The 23,441-nt window shown below is 39.6% G+C and overlaps 1 protein-coding gene across 1 annotated transcript in view; it reads right to left on the bottom strand.

Annotated features, from left to right (window-relative positions):
* Positions 1-23,441, bottom strand: part of LOC112974022 (complement C4-like) — a 48,969-nt gene that overhangs the window by 7,396 nt on the left and 18,132 nt on the right. The window contains exons 13-36 of the mRNA XM_026082533.1: positions 22,476-22,667; positions 21,113-21,262; positions 20,573-20,699; positions 20,157-20,228; positions 19,040-19,243; positions 17,997-18,111; positions 17,711-17,781; positions 17,209-17,348; positions 15,990-16,202; positions 13,511-13,562; positions 12,921-13,001; positions 11,676-11,879; positions 10,088-10,163; positions 9,512-9,668; positions 7,735-7,837; positions 7,248-7,412; positions 6,045-6,211; positions 5,476-5,634; positions 4,769-4,828; positions 4,205-4,298; positions 3,274-3,442; positions 1,560-1,647; positions 994-1,068; positions 16-124 (exon numbers count right to left, since the gene is read on the bottom strand). Coding sequence (XP_025938318.1) covers positions 16-124; positions 994-1,068; positions 1,560-1,647; positions 3,274-3,442; positions 4,205-4,298; positions 4,769-4,828; positions 5,476-5,634; positions 6,045-6,211; positions 7,248-7,412; positions 7,735-7,837; positions 9,512-9,668; positions 10,088-10,163; positions 11,676-11,879; positions 12,921-13,001; positions 13,511-13,562; positions 15,990-16,202; positions 17,209-17,348; positions 17,711-17,781; positions 17,997-18,111; positions 19,040-19,243; positions 20,157-20,228; positions 20,573-20,699; positions 21,113-21,262; positions 22,476-22,667 — 3,043 coding nt within the window. The remainder of the gene's footprint in view (positions 1-15; positions 125-993; positions 1,069-1,559; positions 1,648-3,273; positions 3,443-4,204; positions 4,299-4,768; positions 4,829-5,475; positions 5,635-6,044; positions 6,212-7,247; positions 7,413-7,734; positions 7,838-9,511; positions 9,669-10,087; positions 10,164-11,675; positions 11,880-12,920; positions 13,002-13,510; positions 13,563-15,989; positions 16,203-17,208; positions 17,349-17,710; positions 17,782-17,996; positions 18,112-19,039; positions 19,244-20,156; positions 20,229-20,572; positions 20,700-21,112; positions 21,263-22,475; positions 22,668-23,441) is intronic.

The following is a 23,441-nucleotide window of genomic DNA, read 5'->3' as shown; positions in this document are numbered from 1 at the left end:
CTTAAGTTAGCATACCAGGATTGTAAAAATCATAAAGGATGGCATTTGCTGGCTGAATGAGGCCCATGGGATTGATTTGCCTTGCCCCAAATGATATACAGTCTGGTTCTGGTCCACTTGTGAGCTGGAGGGAAAAGGAACAATAGTTGTGATGAGTAAACAAACTCATTCTCCCCAGTTAGTTCCATATTCATTTGTGCCCGTACTAGCTGCTGAAAGCTTGTTTCTGATGGTGGAGGTGGAGCTGTAGCCTCAACTTTACAAGAGATTTTGTGGATGAGCTAAGCCTGGTAAAGGCAGTTTTGTGAGATATGTGCAGCAAACTGACTGATCCTGACTCAGATCATCGCTACTTTGAAGTTTACTTGAACAGGCACAGGCTTAATATATGGTCAAAGCCTATCCTGTACTGGGGGCTGCTGTGTCTTGTGTCAGTATGTGCCCTTTCCACACTAAAATGCTAATGTCAGGGTGACCTGACCTGACCTATTTAACATAGATTTTGACCTATGTTAAATACACACTTTCTCCAGGACAGTCATAGCAGCAATAACATTTAAAATTCCTTTGTCTGTTGTCTTGCCTTAAGAAAGCATTGCTCTGTGTAAGTCTTCTACAGGGATCACCTGCTATTTGCTACAGAGGTGGAGCATCTCAAGTGGATATAGGGTGGAGTCATAATCCAAAATATGGAGAAATATATATGGAAACTGGGGAGCTTGATGACTCCACTTGTTTGTTATTGTACAGATCTTGATCCAGAAACGTTGAGCTTTGCATGCAAGGTATCCATGTGGAATTTACAGGACCACCAGCTAATACTTTGATGACATAAGGACCTCCCGTGTTTTAGCAACTGTTCTGGCTAGAAAGGATTCCTTAGTTTTTTGTCCAAAGCCCAAATCTCAAACATGGACTGCATTTATATACTGTATATATACTATCTGAACTGGCAGAGGTTGAAAAAAAAGAAAAAAAAAAGAGTTTGCTTACCTCACCAAAGTAAAGTAAAACCTTTCCTTCCTTGTGCTCAAAGTGCTGAATGTATTTGTCTGAAGACATTACCAACTGCAGTAAAGCAAACAAAAAACAAAACCCTATGAGAAGAGAAATACCATTTCTATAATCCTTTATATTCTGACTTGCTTTAACTGTTTGCTTTATTCTTCCTTGTTTATTTTTTCCTATAGGAAACAGTCCCTAAGAATCTTATTCAGATGCAGAACCTAAGTACGTATGGTGAAGAAATGTTTTAAGTCAGTGAGGACAGTAATATGTGTAAACACAGGCACATACTTAAGTGCCCTCCTGAGCCTTGTCCTGGTTTCTATTACAAGGAACCCACTAAGAAGGCTGGACTCTACCAAAATTACACCATTAACTTGTCATTTCTTGCATGTATTCAGCTTTTTTTTTTTTTTCAGAACAAGAATAGTGAAAATATGTCTATCCAAAACCTCATTTTTCCCTTCATTATTCTGTGGACTTTGGGAAGTTTTCCAGAGGAAATTTGTGTAGAAAAGGATATAAAAGATTGCACAGAAAAGTATGTTTCTCACCTGTTCAAGTTCCTTTGTGTCAGGCTCCAAGCCACTTAACAGAGAGAGATCAACGAGAGACATCTTTGGCACATTGGCACCTGCAGACCTTTATAAAGGAGACTGTCATCAGTGAACATTTACCCTGAACAACTAGCCTTGGTCTGAAGAGTTTAGGTCTTCAGCCGTGCTAGTGATGAACCAAAAGATTCTGTACAACTTAACTTTCCTTAGTGGATTTTAATTTGAAACTTAGCTACCTGACTAATAAAGAGTTATAAAGCAAAATTAGTCATCTAAACTAGTCAGCTAGTCATCTAAAACCAAGATGTCTTGCTTTGTCAACTAGGCTTTCTATGTAGCTGATAGACAGAAACAATCACCTTCAAAGGACAGTTCATCCCACCCTAAAGCACTGTTGACAATAGGGAGGATAAATAGCACTTGCAAGATGTCTATTCTTATTTATTACCAAAGGGGGAGGCTAAGAAACTAACTTGTCCAAATACTTAATGGACAAAGTTAGATAAATTAACTCTACCTTTGCTGTCCCAGGCCCAAATCCTCATTGCCCTAACTACCTGTTATGCATTTATATTGGACTTCCAATCTTTTCTATTTCCACCCTCTCAAAAATCAGGTTATTGTGTCATTGCTGGCTAATGAGGGTATTATGCGCTCACATGGGGTATCTTGCCATGGCACACTGCCAACATACACCTAGTGGTATTTCAGAAAATTTTACTTTGGCATCCTCTATTCCCTGTAAGGGATGTAGCATAGTGTAGGGAAGCTCTATAGCTATGGTGACGTAGTCAGTGTCTTAAGTTTGTCTCCTGTGTCTTAACTACAACAATGGGAACTTCACATTATCTTTTAAGTCTCACCCTAACACTCAGCAATGTCCTGCAGAACAAAGTATCTGATTGTTGATAAACTTCTCATAGTAATAAATGAGGAAAAATAAGCCTCAATCAGAAGGCAGAATTCACTGAATCCAAGGTTAATTAGGGAGAGTAAAGTCTTGGAATAATGGTAATTCTCATCCTCCAGCTGCCAYTGTTCTTGCTGCTATCTGTGAAGGTGAATAAAAACCACTGCTTCTGGGGCTCTGTCAAAAGCCAGTGGAAAAGGTATTTTCCACTGAGCAAATGCCATCATTTCATGTTTCTGTAGGCCCTACCACTATGGAAGGGAACAAGAGTGGATGTGCCAGTGTTACTCTGCATGGGAGGATTTCTTTCTCACTAGCTCTGCCTTTGCTGATTTCTCCACCCTCTCCTCCCCCTAAGTAGTAATAGACATCTTTTCTCTTTCATGAGGCCAAAGTGGGACCAGGAAGGAGGCAAGTTGCAGCCTCCAAGTGGCAGTGTCTCCCCCAAAAGCAGTGAAACTCTGTAAATGTGTCATTAGTGTATCTCTATTGTATTTCCTTTATTTAACAGAGGACTTCTTCCAAATGACTATCCAGCCAGTCACTTCAGAGTGCCAGACATCACCGGTGAGCCAGATGGGGCAGAATCTGGAACTGGGTGTTCAGGATCTGTGCAAACAGCCTAAATCTTGTACCCTGCGTGGAATTTGGCTCTCTTGCTATGGAAGAGAAAATGTTGACTCACCGTGTGTATGTACTTGCAGGTTGGATGCCCAGTTTACTGATTTGAAGGATGTGACCGAGAATTCCTAACAAAAATGAATGCATTTTCTAATAAAATCTTCCAATCTGCAGACCTACCTGACACAGACTTTGTAGTGTAGTGATTCTGCTTTACTGGGAGGGGTCACATCCCTTTTCCTTCTGCTGTGGATATCAAACCACTCTATTTCAGACAGTGGCTCATACAGGCTGCTTTCTATAGCAAAGGACTCCTCATAATCATAGTTTTCCTCAGAGTATGCAGCATCTGGAGGTGATAGACACAATCAGCCTTGCACAAATCTGACTGAAGGACCTGCTAATTTCTCTCCCTTTTTGTATAACGGTAAGGATCTGGGGGAAGTCATGCCATCTCCATGGACTTGTAAATCTTTGCTGTTCTCCATTTCATTATTTCTAATCCATTCAAAATTAAAACTTTAGAGATAATTATAGCAATATTAACCAGCAGATCTAGCTAAGAATGGGGTTTGGGCCATTCACAAATACATAAAAGACAATCCATTTCTCAAAAAGTTAATGATTCAAGCAGAAAAGGAAATGGAGATATAAGCAGAGGAGATGATGCCACATTTAAGGAAAGGGAAAAGACAGTCTTGTCAATATAAAAATACCGATGACAGATCTGTCCCAAAKAATTTTTAAGGACACATAGCAAGTCCCTTATCAGTCAGGGAACCGAGCTGAGCTTTCCCTGCATGGCAGCCAGGATCTCCATCAAGAGAGATTATCCAGCTCTCCTCCCAGTAACAGAAAAGAGTTGCTAATATCATTGGTAAATCTATTAGGTAACCTCTGCATATACAGTTGCCCAGAGAGCTGTTAAACCATTCAAAAATATTAATAAGCTGAATGTAACAAAAATATCAATAGCTCTGCAGGTTCCAGAGGCCTCTCTCTTTCCTTGTTTCATTCATTTATTCCCACTCCACAAGGCCAGAAAGCCACCAAATATTATTAGCAGTTGGCCGAACCTGCACCTTTGAAACCACTTGCCCTTTTCACTCACCAGCGTACTTAATGCTTCCTTCCATTTCCACTGTCAAAATCAGATCATTACATGTGTTTTTCTTCAGTTCAGAAGACTGGTACACTTTTAATATCTAACATAAAAACACAAACAGCAAACCCCTAAAAATACCATTTAAATGACAAGGGTTTTACTCAGGACTTTTAGTCCGCAAATTGCTGATGGGACGTGGGAGTATGAAGAGGAACATGGGTCTCCCAGAGGCACAGGCTAGTCTCAGAGGACTGTCATGGATACAAGCAGGAGAGCCCCTATGTGCACATCCCATGGTCCCAGATAGCCCAGGCCCTTTAAGACAACTCTCCCCTTCCAAATGTAAAGGGGCCTTTCAAGTTCCAGCCACCTCTGCCAGCAGGTTATTCTCACTGAGGACTTTCTGAAATTAGAAGAGGTAAAACTGACCATCAGGACAGTTTCTAAATTTTAGAGATTTGGGGGTGGGAACACAAAGGATGAGGCCATGGGAATTATTTTTTCACTCTGTTTTCAAAAAGTAAATGAAAGAAGTCCAAGTGGATTATGAATTTTTGAATTACAGCTTACACTCATAGTCCCGTTTCCTCTGCCTTGTACAGACACTTGAAGTTTGCTCCCAAGATCAAACTGCAAACCAAGGTAAAAAAAAGTAGAGATTCAGTGTGTACTCAGCATATAAGCTATTTTTTTTTCCTGTGGTCTTGACAGTCTTTATTGCCTTTGCCCGTTAGAACTGGGATATGGGGAATCTGCACTATGCTAGGAGCTATGGTAGGAGTTAGGAGACTCCACAATTGTAGGATTTTTAATGTGCAAGGCTGGAGCATTTTACTTGGTTGTTCCAGGGCCCAGGAGATGTGTTTTCCCCCACCTTAATCTCTCCTTTGCAGCCAAGACTGGATATTTTCACAGGTCCCAACACATTGTATATCAGACTATTCCCCTGCTCCTTTTTTTCTCATTCTCTAGGAAGATTTTGAATGGGCTGCTGGCTTTTCTCCACTATGGGGGAAGATTCAGGACACTAAAGTCGTGGAAGAAGCAGGAAAGGTCCTATAAATGCAATGAGTTTGCTGCTAAGCAGCTGGGGGTTTTTTTTGTTTGTTTGTTTTTTTTATCTTTAGAAAGACTCTCTGGTTGTTTACAGATTAAACTATTGAAAAGTATGACCCAATTACATCATGATTGCTTAACACAAGGAAAGCAAGCCCAGATGATCTAGTATTTCTCGTGTCTGAGGAAAGAAAATCTTGGAGCAATGGAAGGTTGTGTACCTCTAGCTTCTTCTGAATCTCTTCATCACTATCAGTCAAAGTAATAAGATAACTGTTTTGCCTTCCAGGTGTTTCCACTCTTACACTCAGGTTGGTCGAAGCAGTTCCCAATGCTTGTATGCTATATGCTGACAGAGCTTCCAGGGCCACCACTGTGTCCTAGGTGAGACAGAAATGGAAAAAAAAAMCAGTTATTGCAACAATAGACAAGATGACATGATCAATCACCTGAGGCTACTCCTCAGTTTCAGGTTTTTGCTGCTTTGAAATTTTCCTGTATTTGTCTGTTCCTACCTCCACAGACTATTCATTTCCCAACTTCTTCTTTCATCATTAAAATCCTAAAAGCACTGCAGGCCTGACCTTCAATTATTATGTCTTCATAAAGACAAAGAATCTTCAGTAGCTCTTAATATTTTTTATTAAAGGTCCAAAATCTTTGGTGCCTCATATGCTGAGGAAATTCAAGATTAGTTTTTTTTATGCTTTCAAATGAAAATAATAAAGTCTTTATGGGACCTTCCTTTTCTTCCGCCCCTCGAACTCCACCTGGACTGATGGTCGGGTACCTGTGTAGAGCAGTATCCTCCACCGTAGTTCCTTCTTTCTGTCAGCCACATAGCGATAGGCCTTGCATACTCCATGTCCCTCAGGAGCAATGTTTGAAGCAATGCATAGGCAGTGGCTTCCACTGAGACTGCATCTCTGCCATTTCCCCAGTAGCGCTGCTGCTTTGCTGCAGGAATAACTCAATCTTCAATCCAGTTGGTAAAGACATTTGCAAAAAATGACTATGATTCTGCACAATAGATATTTTGTGTCATAGCAATGATAAACCAGAAATCACAGATGTTACCACGAGAACAACAAATCAGCTGGGAAGCAGAGAGAATGGAAAGGAAAAAAAACCCACTAAGTTTTCAATTCTGTCTTATCCAATGATCACAGTCTGCTGATCCCACTGCACAGAAATGTCCATCCAGTGAAGTGGTAACATTGTCTCAGGTGGTACCCAAAAGATTATAGTACTAATTATCCCCATAAGTCCAGGCTTGATTAAGAGAAGCATATTCTCTATGCTTAAACTATGGCTATTAAACCATGATGGATTTACCAAAGGAATTTTAAGAAAGGAATAGCTTTGCCATGCAGCCACACAATGAAGCGACTCATCATTGACCACAGCCGCACACTGGAAGGGAAGAAGTGACATCTGTGTGGGGCTGGAGCAAAGCACTTAGGACTGGTGGGAGGTTTTGAAAGTGGGTGAACTGGGAGAGACATATTTGCCTTTGCTGGCAAATATGTTTTAGACTGCTCCCACATGTAGCTGCTCAATCCCGCTGCCCATCAAAGGTTTCTTCTTTCTCAGCTGGCTTGAACATTTTTCTTGCTGCACTTTCAGGGAGCAGAAGCCTTGGTAGGCAGTGGGGAAACAGAGAGGAGGAAGCAGGAAAAGTAACTGATTATTTACCATGGTTTTCTTCCAACTCCAGTATCAGGTGAGGTCGCAATGCAAAATTCAGAATCCTAAGTTGTTACTTTAAAGTGATGTCAAGCATATAAATTACATATTGTAATTTAAACATCAAAATATGTAATGATGTGGTTTCTACAATTAAGTGTATTACATATACATACATATACACTTTTATAATATTAAATGACCTTCTTTTACTTGAATTTGCTTTATTCATGTAGCAGAGTGCTCAAAGTTTTTTAATTAGGAAGATTGCTTTCCAAGTTTAATTTTTAAGATAAGTTACTAGTACCTTCATCAAAAGAAGAACAGCCCCTTAATTTTTCTGTTGCCCATTGGGCTTCATCACTATTGGACTGAACAAGTGTCAGAGAGTAAGCAGTGATGGCTGTAGAATAAAAATTCAGGTTTCTTGAAAGATGGTTTTTCATGTAAGCCACAGCTTTTCTAATCACTTCTATCTGTGAAAACAGAATGGAATCATCTGAAAAAGTGGTCCAAAGATAGTAAGCACTAATGCTGATATGAATACTAGGAAATTAGAAAAATTCAGTACAGCCATTTTTGAGACAATTTTAATTTTTACTTTGTGATTAAAGCCATTAATAATGGAGTGTCTAACTCAAAACACCTTGTTGTACATTAGGCTACTGTATCTTTTCTTGTCCATCACAGATGTAGTAAACAGACTAATCCCTTCCCACTTGCAGTACTTTAAGATAGGAGGGTGGACATGCCATTGTTCAACAGCCTTCAGACTTAAGTACAAAAAGTCAGGCTTCCTACCGCAGCAGATGACTCGTAAACTGGTAGAGACTGTTGCAATGCAATGGTTACAAAGGCTGTCAAAGCCAAATCCTCTTCTGCTGTCTTAATGCCACCCTGGAAGACAAAACATGAAAAGGAAAAATTAAATGTACATGCATTTGCTTATGAATATGCTTATAAATGCTTTTAAAGTAGAAGATCACTTTTCATAAATTCAAAGCCTCTCTCGTCATCTGACTATAGGCCTTGCAGTTCACCCTTTAATTTTGCTCGATAACTTGTGTCCACCTAAAGTGTTATCTTCTACAATGGCAGCCAGTTTTAATTAGGCATTGTTAAGAGATGGACAACCTGCCACATCCTTCAGCTGGTAATCAAATATTAATTATTTAACTCATGGTTAAAAATTTACAGTTCCTCACTGGAATATTAATGGCTTCAATTTCCAATGACTTTTTTTCTCTACTACTCCCTATAGACTAAAGAGCCCTATAGAACCCAGAACTTCTCCCCTGCAAAGGTGACATACCCATCCACATACACCATAACCAGATCATTTCCCAATCGTCGTCTTGACAAGCTAAACAGAGTGCCCTCCTTAGCATTTTTCCCTGAAGATCTGTATTTTCATTCCTATTTCTCTTTGCAACTCTTTTGCTCATGCTCTCCTTCTGACAGCAGCCTTAGGATCCTCACCCTTCTCCCTCACTCAGCCCCAAAAGTTTGCACTTTGGAGAAGGACAAATTGTTTGCTTTGAGCAATTTAAGTCTCTGTACACAAATATCATGAACAGTTCTTGAAGCAAATATGAAACAGAAGCTAAGTATCTCAGCATGAACAGAGGCCAAAAAAACCCCCAAACTGTGGGCCTGCTCTTGATCTGGTTGTTTTCAATAGCATTACACGAACTGAGGAATAGGGTTTGAGGGGAAAAGCCTCACTAGTGATTTGAAAAAAATCACTAAAAGAAGTCTTTTTTTTTTTTTTTTTTTTTTAAGGGTAGTACAGAGATACCTGTATTTTCAATGAATTTTAGAAGGTGCATATTATTTTTGTACCCAGATGCTTGGAGAGTGTAACAAATTTTTGTTTCTGGATGCTTACAAGGGATGTGTGGGCTAACAAACACTCCTCAAAAGTTCTGTTGTCTGACATCAAGAATAAAACCCTGGGGCGAGGATTGCTGTTGACAGCTTTGAGACCAGAGCATGCAGAGAAGATGGAGCTAGACAGAACAAGAGGCAACAAGCGGAAAGCGGAAAAAAGAAAATTCTGATTAGGTATTAGGAAATAGTTTTTCCATGAGGATAGTTAAATATCAGAACAGGTTACCCAGAGCGGTTTACCCAGAGATGCTATCCTTGGAGGTGTTCACGACTTGACTGGACAAGGTTCAGAGCAACCTGATCTGAGCAGGAGGTTGGACTAGATGACCCCTGGAAGTCCCTTCCAACTTAAATTATGATTCTATGGGCTTTAGAAATAAAAAGCACCAATTTGTACATAGCACAAAGATCTCAGTACTAATTTTCTAAGTGCTCGAGAGGCCAAGGCCAGGTGCACAATTATTGAAAACTGAATCAAAAAATAAAGGTGTCGGAGTGCTAGCTATGCTTCTCTGACATAATGGGTCTTCTAATAGATCACTGCATTACAGGTTTTGTACATATGTTATAGATTTCTTTTCTTTTAGATAAATTAGTTGGTATTCAACAAATAAGAATATTCTCTTCTATCCCTAACAGCCCTAAATGTGCAATGGATTCTTCAAAACACTAAAGACCCACCTGCATAGTCCTGTCCAGCACTGGGTGATGGTCGTGGAATGAATCATCTGGCTGCTGCTGATTAACCAAGTAGGAAATGGATTTGTGTATGTGACCATCTTGCACACTAATGTATTCTCTGCACCTTGTGAGTACTTTAACAATGAATGCAGTTAACCTGCATGAAAAAAAATGTTCCAGACTTGTGTTGACATATATTTATAGATGACCATATTGATGGGAAAAGAAACATACCCATTCTGTACATAGATTCAAATGCAACACAGTAAGCTTACTGGAACCCAGTGAGTTAGTTATCAGGCACCATCAGAATTGCAATGACAGTGTGAACCCTCCTACCCTGTGGCATATGCAAAATAATCAGTGGCTAAGTATAAGCCTCTTTCATCAAGGACTAAACCTTCTTAGAGACTTAAATGATTGACCATCCGTGACACAAGTACGTGGGCAACACTATGCCCACCAGATTTTGAAAATCAAGTCCAAAGCCCCCAAACAAAACATTTGATGCATCAAATTATAATAGTGATATTTTTTAAAAAAACAACCAAGGCTGATTATGAAAAATATACTTACCATACACTACTGGGGATTGTTTTAAATGCTCCATAGGAACCATCCTCCTTTTGAAACTCAAGCAGCCTAGTATAACCTGTATGAACAAGACAGCATATATACTACTCAGCGAATATGCACATTTGTTAGGCATCTTCATGTCACTTGCATTAACAAGGAGACATGCAGTATTGACCAGTAGAAGAGTATGCGGAGGTGTTCTCTAGTATGTTAAAGAGGAAATGACTGGGTTAGCTGATCTTTGAAGCAGATAAAAAGCTAAGCTTAGAAGGTGTTGTTTGATTTAAGGTGAGCCATGAGAAGAATCTGAAAACTGCAGGCATCTGTAGATATGTGGATACCAAGGCATTTTCTGTACGGTGAATCTTGGGAAACTTTTTCCCATACAGTCATCTTTTATCAAAAAGGATACAAAACATCACCTACTGGGTCAGACACAGGCTTAGAAATCAGGAGTTGTGGGCTCTGTTCTTGATCATGCTGTTATCTTGACAAAATCTGTATCATTTCTATAGAACTAGTTTTCTATTCCAGTGAACTTCTCTAGTAAGTATCAACAAAAGCACAATGTAGGGACTGAAAGCTGTTGATAATAAAAATCATCAGCAGCAGGATCTCATGTTGCTTTAGGCAACCTTAGATAAATGACTAAAGACCTCCAATCAGCAACTGTTGACATGTGTTTTTAATCTGTTTTTACTCTTATTTTTCACTGATGAATTCTGTGCTGCATAGGATCTGAAGCTCATAAAGACAAGTGCATTATATTGCTTTAAGCCATATGCACGCCACTACAATTTGGAAAGACCAGCTGTACCTGCTATAATACTGATAACTCTTGGGACCTTCTTGAGCGCCTGTGACCTGGAACATCTCCACTTCCACCAGCTATGATTCTGGCTTTGCTGTGTATAAAATACCATCTGTGGATGGGCTTGCAATGGTCTCTTCAAGAAGCAGCCTTACAGCTGTCCTCTCCTGAAGGAGACTCCCTCTTTGGCTTGGTCCAAGGCTGTTAGAGTCATTCTAGCCCATGTGGTGAATATGAACAAGTGGAAGAGGAAGCGTCAATTCCATGATTACCATTGGGACTTTCCTTGGTGATGGTTCTCTTGACAAACAAAGACATCTGCAGCAGAGACGTCTACATCCAAGCTGGTCATCCTAAGCACACTCTGTGGTTCAGGGAGAGAACTAGGCATTTTTAGGATATGATTCATCTTGGCCTATTTTGCACCTATACATTAGGATGAAATGTTTCACACTCTGCAACTGCCCTTTTCTGTCCAGTAACTCTGAAAGGGATGACAGTGATCAGCTCAGATCTTCCTTTGGTCCAAGGAATCCTGCTTCTAAATTAGCCATGGGAGAGGGGTGACTGTGAATGCCAATACTGCTGCAATGTCAGATATAAGCAGTTAGGCACCTAAATCTTGTTTCTCATGACTATCTACAGATTGTCAATGGTACTTCTGCATGGTTGTGTTAAGGTAATGCTCAGTCATTTCTCAAGGAATAAAGTGTAATATGCAATGCAAGGATTAACAAGCCAGTGTAGGCTGGTTTCTGAGGTTTTTTTTCTGCATACCTTGTTCAATCATCCTGATGGCTTCATCCTTCCGTTCAGGCTTAAGGTTCACCCACTGCTCACTTGCATCCAAGTACTCAATAGCATAGACTGCAGGGGCCATTTTCACCATTGTCTGCTCTGCACAGCCTGTTGGCACCTTGATAAGTTTATCAATTCCAGCGGCAGTAAGACAATTTTCAGTGGACTCACCCATAATATTCCCTGAAGTAAAAGACATATGCCAAAACACTGTATTTAAAGCTGGCTGGGGTAAAATGAAAAAAAATGTGATACTTACTTACTATAGGTTGACACTCTAGCATGGCCTGATTACACAGCTGTGTGATACTTCCAATTATGAAACACTGTTTTCAGCTAATTATCACTCTGTAAAGCTAGAGAAGACCAAGGGTGAGAGAACAGGCCCTGGAAATGCTGGAGGAAGGAGGCTGAGGCAATGAAAGAGCACAAAGGAGAAAGTCCTGGGGCTACTGGAGGCAGAGAAGCAAGAACAGGGAGAAAGACTGGTGCCTCAGGTTCAGGCTGGAAAATTCCTGTCAAACCAGACTTTGTCCTCCCACAGAGCACAAAGAAAACTGCATTATATGGCCTTAAACATGTCAGACATTTGGGGCAATTTATTTTTTCTGCGATTTTGTTATTTGATGAGTTCAAGCATCCCCCTACTTTAGAATGGGGATTGGAAATGGATAGCCTTTGTATCAAGGATGCATTATTTTATAGTTCCTGGGAAATTTGTTTTTAACATTAGTATGTGCATTTGCTGTCACATGTTTTTAATAAATGTACGTATGCATTTGATTAACTGAATATATGATTATAGATATCTTCTCATTAGAAAAGCAGACCTTTCCAGAACTTAAAGATCACAGTCTGACATCTTTATTTCTGAAGAATTCAGTGGATTTCAAAAGGACTATATACTGTGTGGGGTTAATAGAGAAGGTGAACGCTTTCTTTCTTCTCTGGCCTTGCCATAAAGTTAGTCTGGGCACAGGGAGGCAGGATGGACTGCATGAAGCTATTATCCAGTTCAAGTGGGGAGGAATAATTAGAAAGGGTAAAGTACTGGATCAGTCTTGGGGCTGTCTTCATCTATGACCTGGGCATGTAGCACAAAATATTTGGATCATGGCAGAAAACCTAGGAAGGAATGGAGACTCAAAGTTCAGGAATCAGCAGCATAAAGGAGCATATAGTGTGCCACTTATCAAAAAGTTACTGACAAAAGGTTACATTTACCTTTCAGGCTAACAAACACGTGACTGTCAGAATCTGGTACCATATCAGACGGTCTGTTCAGGTCCAGCATACGAGACTTAACTGTAGATAAATAATAAAGACAGCTCTTTGAATGAAAATAACATACACTGTAATTTTGGAACAGGCTTTTCATGAAATGTCTCACAGTTGATAGTAATTATGACAGAAATGTTACAAGAAATGTTAAATGGAAATTTATGAAAAAAGATGTTTATCTTGCTTTAAGTTGATTTAATTTTCAGATATCCACAATGTTCATTGGGCTGAAATGAAGAATTTAATTTCACTTTTTAACCTCTTTTAAGACCCTATAATAATAAAAGAATGATACATTGAAACACAGAAATAATACAGATCTCTTCTAAAAGTCTAGAATTAAATGATTTGGCTTTCCTGAGGGTTTTGGCATTTTTTGGATAAAGGGATTTGTGACAAGTTTCTGTCAACCCAAAGCAACATTTTTATGTTAAGAAATATTTCACCATGCTTGTTGAATGTTTACACCAGGCCTTACAAGCACTGCCCCTACTCCAAACCTCATCTGTATCTCACTCTTCTGTGTAACTTACAGTCACTATTAATCCAAATGGTCTGCTCTTCTCTTTGTAAAACACCTTCAGCCTGTACAATTGAGGAAAAAAAAAAAAAAGTCAAACTTTTTCCAGGCACTCACACCGGAAAATAAGCTATGTGAAACTATGGTCTCAGCCCTTACAGTAGACCAGCAGATGGCAGAAATAGTTTATTTTGGAGTGAGATTTCTCTTCAAGTAAAACTGAAGCTTGAAATCAGAATTTCAGTCTCCACATGAAATGCTAAAGAACTCTATTGGCTTTTTTGTTATTATTGACACATTTCCCTGGATGTAATACTATAAACCAAAAACAACCCAGAAGAATGAAACTTCAAAGTTTGTTTTCAGCTCAGTGTACCATGCAAGTAAAGTTATCAGCAGGACTTCATTTATACACTGCTCATCTATGAAGTTCATCAACTTCTGAGTTCATACYGTTAGTAAAATTCAAATTTATTTCCCTGCTGATTTCCACATATCCCTCTTCCAAAAGCCTATATTTTAATGAAGCTCTGTTTACAGCCACCTTATCTGTTTTGGTATAGCACCGAATTCTGAGACTGTGTCAATCTCTAGAAAAGCTATGGTTTGTAACAACAGTTTCCCATCATCCCTTCACAGAATCACAGAATCACAGAATGGTTGAGGTTGGAAGGGACCTCTGGAGATCATCTAGTACAACCCCCCTGCTCAAGCAGGGTCACCTAGAGCACATTGCACAGGATCACATCCAGGCAGGTTTTGAATATCTCCAGAGAGGGAGACTCCACAACCTCTCTGGGCARCCTGTTCCAGTGCTCTGTCACCCTCACAGTAAAAAAGTTTTTCCTCATGTTCAGATGGAACTGTCTGTGTTTCAGTTTGTGCCCGTTGCCTCGCGTCCTGTCGCTGGGCACCACTGACAAGAGTCTGGCCCCATCCTCTCGACACCCTCCCTTCAGATACTCGTACACGTTGATAAGATCTCCTCTCAGCCTTCTCTTCTCCAGGCTAAACAGGCCCAGCTCTCTCAGCCTTTCCTCATAAGAGAGATGCTCCATCATCTTTGTAGCCCTTTGCTGGACTTGCTCCAGTAGTGCCACATCCCTCTTGTACTGGGGAGCCCAGAACTGGACGCAGTACTCCAGATGTGGCCTCACCAGGGCTGAGTAGAGGGGGAGGATCACCTCCCTCGACCTGCTGGCAACACTCTTCCTGATGCACATGTATGCAGGCCCTGATATTCATCTCTACCTCCTTTTCATTCTTCCCACCATTTCCAAACCATCAACAACTCTTCTCCCTTTTCAGTTATCAATCAACTGACTGTAGCAAAGCAACATAAGATTTCCATGAACACAACTCTACAACATAATTCAAAAAGAGAGAGGGAGGCTGCGGAGGGCAATAAAGAAAGCCCACTAAGATTACCAGATTGGAAACCTGTAACATGTAAAACATTTAAACTGGCACAATAAAACTGTCTGAAGAAAATTAAAACACCAACCTGTCCTACGTTGGTTGTTTTATATCTTCCAATTTAATCTTAACTGACATAAAAATAATACACTTTTATATAACCACAGGACTTTCATAGTAAGATGACTGGAGTAATAAAGGAAATAATAAACAAGAGTTACTAAAACTAAAATACCTGTTATTGAGCAGTACACTATGTGAGGAGCAATCTTTTTAATGTCTTCATAACCTAGACACATTTCAGCCAGTTTCCCAGGGATGTAGTTTTCCACAAAAACATCAGAGACAGCTGCAAGCTCTCTGGCCTTGTCTTTATTGGTGGGACTATACCTTCACATTAATGGTGCAAGGAGACATATTCTTCTCTTTTTGTGTAATTTAAATATGGCCCTCAGCTGCTTCTAATGTGCTGTAATGAGTCTCTGCTGGTCAGCACTGACTTATGAAAATGGCACCTCTTCATTATTTCAAAATAGAGCAGTGAGATTAAATAATCAACTCAGCATCTTTCTTTGCCTTTATGTTCTCCACCTATGCAACTGTTTAGCTTGAAGATCCATTAACTAGAAGGAATAAAATAGGGTTAAATGCTATGATTAGCAGAGGCTATTTCCCTCTCAAAATATCAGTAGATGAACAACTTCAATCTTGGCTTCATAAGTGAAAAAAGACCTTTTATAAATATTGATGAAACATATGAAAGCTAAAGACTAAGAAATGACCACTGACTGTATGAAGAAAGTTGTAACAATGTCATGGGTAGACTGTTGTCTTTTTGCCTTATGAAATAATTCTTTCCACATACAGTAGTCATAAGCCCACCCCAGGGTGAAATTTCTTCCCTGTGCTATAGCATTCTCTCACTCCTTGATGAAAATTAGCTTTCTTGAGATTGCTCCCAACTTTATGTTTCTAGGATTTCGTTCCCTTCACAAGAACTCTGCACATAGAGCATAATATTATTTGAGGAGAAACGCATAATTATGATGTACCTGCCCTCTGCTAGTTATGCTTACCTCAACGTTGAGGTTCTTCCTAATACTGTCACTGTGCCCAGAAGCTGGGTCAAAAGCAGTAATAGTAATTGGAATTTCTCCTACAGACAGAGGAACAACTGAGAAATAGGCTGGTGTTGCCGAGTTCCCCCCGGCTGTCAGCTTCAGCTGCACAGGCTTTTCTGCTGTCTCTGCAGTGCACAGCCCCTTCTCTGCAGCCATCTTCACTGTAACCTACAGAGACAAGGCTTGTGCTCAGAAAGGAAATAGCAATACAGACGTTCTGCAAGACAGAAATTGCTTTTCGCTTAGCTCTCTTAAATTTCTTATTCTCCACCTATAAAGGTGGGAAAACTTTTTCACCAGGAGGTAGTCAAACATGGCACAGGTTACCTGAAGAGACTGTGCAATCTCCATCCTTGGGGGTAGTCTGTGCTTGACTGGACAAGGCCCTGAGCAGCCTGCTCTACCTGGACCTTCCTGAGGTCCTTCCAACCTGAATTCTCCTATGATCCTATGGCCTGTTAACACTCATCAACACTGAGGATGTCTGTGAAGGTAAATTAGCTAGTATTTATTCATTACATTGAATATGCAATATAGTTTTGGAAGATCCCTGAACCACAGGGAAGTAAGAAGGATAGTACACTCTTCTAGGTCTCCTCCTTTCAACACAGTTCAGAAGATGCCAGCCAGCAGAGCTGGCTGAGGTAAGAGATAAAAGAAGCAGAATCAGCTTAAGGAACCTGGAGGCCCTGCACAGTGCTGGATAGGTGCCACATGCATACAAAAGGTGGCTTTGCACTGTATGCACAATGAATGAGTGTGATCACAGATGTAGCTGTGCTGGATATGTACAGTACATCTAACATACTGGACTGCATGCTCCCAATATACCTCTGCATCTTCTGTACCTGCTTTTTTAGTAGCTGAGTGTTGCCCAGACTGGCAGACAGCAAAAACGTAGCTAGTTGCTTCAATAACATGGGAGAAGACATGTCCAAAAGACATGGAATTTGGCTGTGTAATACAGTAAATGAAATCTGTCTTATATAGCAAGTGTGACAAGCAAGCAGAACTGGATCCTGTTCTTGGTGAAACTTTCAAAATGGGAGCATGGTATTCAGGTTTTAGGAGGGCAATGAAAGGCAGTYAGGTTATTTCTATTATACTGATAGATAGCTACATAGCTAGCTAGATATATAGATCTTTATATCATAGTAGTCAGTGGTAATACTACCTGGAGATCTTTGGGCAGATAGTTGTAAACCACTGCTTTTATTTCTAGTTGTTCATGTCGTTTAACTGAGTATGGTAACCTCATGGATATAAAAAAGTCTTTGAAAACCTCAAAGGTGTGAGGGTCAGCTATGCAAAATCCTGGGATAAGAAAAAAAACAAAGTTGAGAATTAAACACTTAACATCAGTTGATAAAAAATTAGGTGTCTAGTCAAAACTCAATGCCAGGCCTCCTCCAAGGTCAAGAGCAGAAGGAGACAGGTATCTCCTGCAAGCATCTTCAGCTTGTTTTCTTCATATACATAGTATGTAGCCCTTAACTTCTAGTTGAGCTTTAATATGGCATAAAAAGGAAGATTAAGTATCATGGTCAAAAGACCTTGCATTTTGCAGTATACACTGTCACACTCTGTCAACTTAGCATTGCATCTGTATGTTTTAAACAATACACATTCTCTATGCATCAGTACAAAGCAATCCAATAAAATAACAATACTTTTACCTTTTTCAGGAGATATACTTATTGCCTGAATTTCCCAGGTAGTTATAGAGTCAGGAACAATACTTCTTATACTAAGAAACACAAAATAAACGGTATTAAGAAGAATGTATGAAATGTTAACATCATTTGCTGAAGTTTGAGGATTGTAAGGGAAAAAGTATTCCCTCAGCAATGGAAACAAAATATTTGCAAATTTTCTGAATTCTTTGTACCAAATAAAACTGATGTGTATATAAATTTTATTATACAAATAAAGTTGGATTCACCTATTCAGATAGTACATTACCTATGGTTTCCAGGATTTTTCAGTTCTTTTAAATTCCACCACCAGCTCTCTGGAAAATAGCTGCGTAAGCTGATGGAAGTTTCATCAAAAACTTCATCTTCACGAAGATCATAATCTGTAAAACAAAAGTGGGGTTCTGTTCTGAAGCCTTTGTCTGCTGACTTCATACTGTCTTACAGGAGAGTCTGTCAGAGAGAAAGCAGCATGAAAAATATTGTGTATAAAAAGACTTCATCTGGGTTTGATCTTGTGCATTTCAAAAAAATGCTGAAAAAGAGAAGCAATGACCAAAGATTGTCTTTGAACAAAAGCATAAGTCTTCCTTCCAAGCTCAATAATTATATGCTGCCAAACAAGAAAACATTCCCCTTTAGTTATGAGTAGCAGACATTCCTGCTTCCCAGTCACATATTTGTGATAGAGTGATAGAGCATGCAAGTGAGATCAGAGAAAAATGGTAGCAGAAATCACACTTTGAATATGGTCATTTTCAACACAAAGGATTTTTTTTTTTTATTTTGGTGACATGAGCTCCTGTGTGATCAGAGATGGACATTAGGGAGAAGAAAAGAAGAAAGACAGAGATAAAATTGTCGCTTCATATCAGGTAGTGTTTTGCAAGTACTTGGAAGCTATAATAATAGTGACACTAATAAAACACTCATGAAAGACAAGGTTGCTCAGAGATGGGAACGGAGATCACCCCGTTATGCTGCTCAGCCATTTGCACCCTCCCAGGTTGCAGGCAGAGTCCAATAGCTCCATGTTAAAGCAGTTCTGGCAGCAAAGGCTGCTAAAGCGATTCCTGCCTTTTCTCACCCCAAGAAGTCATCCTTTCACTCTCACATCCTTAGTTTGCTGCCCTCTCAGTTATGCTGACACAACGGTGTGTGCGCCACACTCTAAAGGGGCACACTGAGATGATCAGACACTCATACRAGAGCTTCTTTCCTGCTCTGCAGCGTTTAATCCCCCTTAACCCTCCCTTGCCCCTGGAAGGAAGGATATTTTTCTTTCGACAGTTGCATGTCACCAATCTTTACTTCGTGCCAATCCCACTCCACTTCTTCGCTTCGACACCTCCTTCCTGAGGGCTGTGGCCTTCTCGCAACAGACTTTGAAAGCTTTTTTGCATTCAGTGGAACCAGCAACCTTTGTTAGCCTTTTCTCACAAGAAAACCTCATGGGATTTAGTTTCATTCCATCGTGACAGCATTTTCGTAGATCAGGGTGTTGATATTTGCTAGCTGTAACATAATTAAAGCCCAGGATTAGTGCTGTGGAAGCAGCAGTAGACATCAAGGTGTTCATTGTACTTGTTCCAATCATTCTCTGCAGTTAATGTTGACTGGTGTTGCAATAGTTTAGCTGCAGTTGGGGACCTGTGTCCACCCTAAAAAAAGTACACAAACACAAGAGCAAAGGGTGGGCTTTACCCCGTCCTAGAGCTTCTAGTCTAAGTTTTTTCTTCACATGGAGATTGTGAATTGAAAATGTCTCCTTAATGCTTTAGAATCAGATATCTKGATAGAAACAGTCACGGCACTGTTCTCGTTCTTGAAGAAAGTGATCAGTTTCAAAAATTAAGAAGAACCTGGCTTCAAGCCGTGGTGCCTTTTGTCAAGAAAATAACAATTTGTGTAACCTGGTCTAAAGGAAAGCTTTTTTTCTTTTTTTTTTTTTTAATTTAGATTCTATATTGTATTAGCATTTCTTTTACTTGGAGCACAAAGTGCCAAAGCTGGCACAATTTTGAAGCAGAATATCACAGAAAAATGGGACCTAGAAAACAAATCCTGGCCACAAAAATTTTTCAAAAAATAATCTTCCTCTTGAATATACAACTTGAAGAATATAAAGCCATCTCATTCCATGACATGATATCTAGTAGAAGTATTTTGCATTTGGGTTTAGAAGATGGTGAATGAGTTTCCATTTGCAGCTAGACCATTGTTTGTTGGTTCTGTTGTTTGATTTTTTTTTTTTTTTGGATAAATGTATCAGGTCACATGGCATTGTAGACACCCTTGTATGAGGTTATGTCATGTAACACAAGAACTGGGACTATGAGTATCTTGGTGTCCTGTACTATCTCATCACTTCTTGCCCACCAAATCCCAGCCACTTCCCTTTGCCTTTCCTTTTGGTATGTGGGCATACCAATTCCTGACATTATCTTCTGGAAATCCAATGATCTCTTCTGCCTTCTGGTATCCTGGGGGCATTTATAGCCTGGGAAAGAAGAACAGAAAGGTTTGGTTATGATACTGTGATATTAAGAGCCTGATGAGGTAAGTCAGAGAAGACCCATCTCATCCACAAAAGACCTACAGTTTGCAGAGCTACCTTATAGCCCTGGCTGGCTGCCCCAGCTGAACTAGGTGCCAAAGGACCAACAACCAAGATCTGAGCTACCAGCACTCGGTGGGAGAACAGAAAAAGAAAAAGCCACATGAAAGGGAAGCCTCATAACAGTGTAACAATAAAATGTTTCTAATTTTTAAACAATCACCCCCCCCCCCCGATATGTTGTGATCTTGTACTAACATCTAAAGTAAAGGACAGATTACACCTACCTTCCCGAAAATTGGATTTAATTGTGTCTGTTAAAAAGGCCAGACCCACATCAGTAAAAACTTGAACACTATCTGCACCACCACCTGCAGAACATCCAAGATCATAGGAATTCATAGCATTAAAGACCTGCCAAATAAAAAAGCACAGTTGGACAGTGCACACTTGCAAAAGTTTCTTTTTTTTCTTTATATATAAAAACAATATTGTAACCTGTTGGGCAGTAGCTCAATATATAGAAGCAAGATGAACTGGTGGTACAAGCTACACTTAAATATTGAGATTAAAGCTGAGGGATGTTTTAGTTGGGGAATAATTTCAATTAATTTATGTTAATTTACAAGCCTGTCTGCCATAGAATGGAAATCCCCAGACAGCTGATCTTAAATATATTGTAAATTGCAAGAACAAAAACATTTTCAAGATTATCAAAGCTTGATTAAGTAATTAATAGCCATTAATTACATTCTGGTCCTCTCTTCAGCAATAGAAAACTTTGCTTGACTAGTGGACATGATATTTTCTTCTTACAGATATCTTACTTTTTTGGATGTAAGCTTATTTTGCTTGTTCAGAATAAAAACTGCTCTATCAACCACAGCTAAGGCAACCATTCCCGCATGGTCCGTTTCAATCAGTAAATTGATGTTGTCTGTTGGTTCATATTTCTCATGATCTGTTCTCACTTTAATCTAAATAGAAAATATTGAAACAAAAATGTCATATTTGTTAATAAAAAGCAAACACTTTTTGGCCAGGGAATACTGTCAGCTGTGACTGTCAGTGGTTAGAGACTGGGGGACGTTGTGTTTCATAGAGTTTCTACTTGGGATCCTGCCTTTTGGAAGATATAGATGCAGGTATCTCCCACTGGGGCAAGTAAGAGAAGGCTCAAAGACTCATGTGTCTGTGTGGGATATTCAACCCTATGTTTCAATGGGACTTAAGCGTCAATGGGAATTAAAAGTATGCATAAGGGCTTTGCTGAACTAGGGCCTTCAACATCATTTTTTTATTTTCCAGTGGAAACAAAATCACCATAAAATAGATGGAGGAAAAAACAACTCATTAATATAAAAAAAATTAACTAACCTAAAACAGTTTGTAATTGTACTGTCTCCTTTCCATTCCCATTTGTATTTTTCAGCATGATTGAGTTCAGATCTGGTGCATATCTGATGTAGACCCTTCTGTAGGTTTGGTGGAAATAGCCATGGTGATTTTGAACTTAACAGAATTATTAATAAAAATGCCAACCTGAGTTAAATGGGGTTTTGTTACCTGATGAGTGAAGAATTGGCTCTTTAGCCAATTAGAGATGGAATTTAGAGATGTTAGAGATGGAATTTTTTTCCAGCAAACCTTTTTTCTCAATGAAATATCACCTTCTTCTTCCAAAAAAACATTTTCAGGGTGAAAAAAAAAATCATTTTGAATGGCTTGCACTTTTCAGCAGCTGTGTTTCATTTTATTGGGAAAAATATTCTTGTCTTATTTTTTCCTTTTTACTTTATGGCACCAAAAAAGAAGAGGAGTAAGGTGAAAAAAGGGTTAGAGATGTTACAAAAGTTTTACTAATGGTGTTTCTCAGTTGATTTTTATATCTAAACATTTGCAGAGGGAGATTTACCCGTCTGAAACTGTATTTTCCATCTTTTTCCAGGTACAACCTGTCCTATAGAAGAACAATGTCTCTGCCAACATTCTTTGGAAACTTTTCCATGTATACTTTTTAGCAAGAATCCTGAGGACTCCCTTTTTCAATAAAAATGAAAATTTCCAGCATGTCTACCACTTTATAACTCCAAATCTGAAGTGTAATTGCACTCACTCGCTCTGCAGATCCCTCTTATTTTTTTTTAAATTTTAGAATACAATAACAAAAGCTTTTTGCTTTGACAGTACCTTTCCTTCGCAGACATCCACAATGTCTACCCATACAGAATCAGCGACAATCTCCTTATGACCCTTGTTCTCAATGAAGTAGTAAGCTAAAAAGCGAAAGGCAGGCACCATCTTCTCCGTGATTTTAAGGTTTATTATTTTGTTTGAGTAGGGAACCCTTCCCAAAAGCTCAGCTTGCCCCTTTGCCACAACCTGCAGAACAGAAACAAACACATGGCACATCACATATTGTGAATGTGCACTAGACTGTGTATTATATTGCATCACTTTATATTCATATATAAAATATTTTCAGGCCACTTCCGTTTAAACTTTATTTCTAATAGCACCTAGCAGCTTTAACTCCCTGGCTGGACTGAACATCACTGCATGCTGGTAGCCTGGAGGAGACAAGGCATGCAGCACCCCTCGGACAGCAGCATGGAGGTAAGTCTCTGTAGCATAGCCTTGTAGCCCAGGTCTGAACACAGCTCTACCTATCTTCACTCAGTCTACTGCCTGAAAACGGACCATCATAAGGCAGAATTACTTCTGTCTTCTATATAACAGGTCATCACCCCCAGCAGGATATCAAGTTCATTTTAGGTCATCTGTACTGAACGGAGAGTGCAAAACATGGCAGCTTTCCAAAGGCCACAATGAATGGGATTCAGGAAGAAACAAAGCCCTGTTACAGCCTGGTCTGAGATCCTCACTGCTCTTCATTTAAGTGATCAAAGTACAGCAGAGAGCCTCATCCCTCAGCTACAGCAGTATCTCCTGTCACCCCATCTCCAACTGTCAAGTCACCCATATACCCTGCCTGTCAAACACTGTTTGCTCCTGAAGGTAGGCAGCAAGAAATCTAATCTTGTGCTAAAATCTTCTAATGAGAAAGAAGAGAGGAAAGAAAGAAGAGAGGAAAGAAAGAAGAGAGGAAAGAAAGAAGAGAGGAAAGAAAGAAGAGAGGAAAGAAAGAAGAGAGGA

This window comes from Apteryx rowi, unplaced genomic scaffold (genome assembly GCF_003343035.1).
Source record: "Apteryx rowi isolate R43461 unplaced genomic scaffold, aptRow1 scaffold_580, whole genome shotgun sequence".
Lineage (NCBI taxonomy): Eukaryota > Metazoa > Chordata > Aves > Apterygiformes > Apterygidae > Apteryx > Apteryx rowi.
Note: the sequence above shows the minus strand (reverse complement) of the source record. Positions and strands in the feature narration are given on the sequence as shown.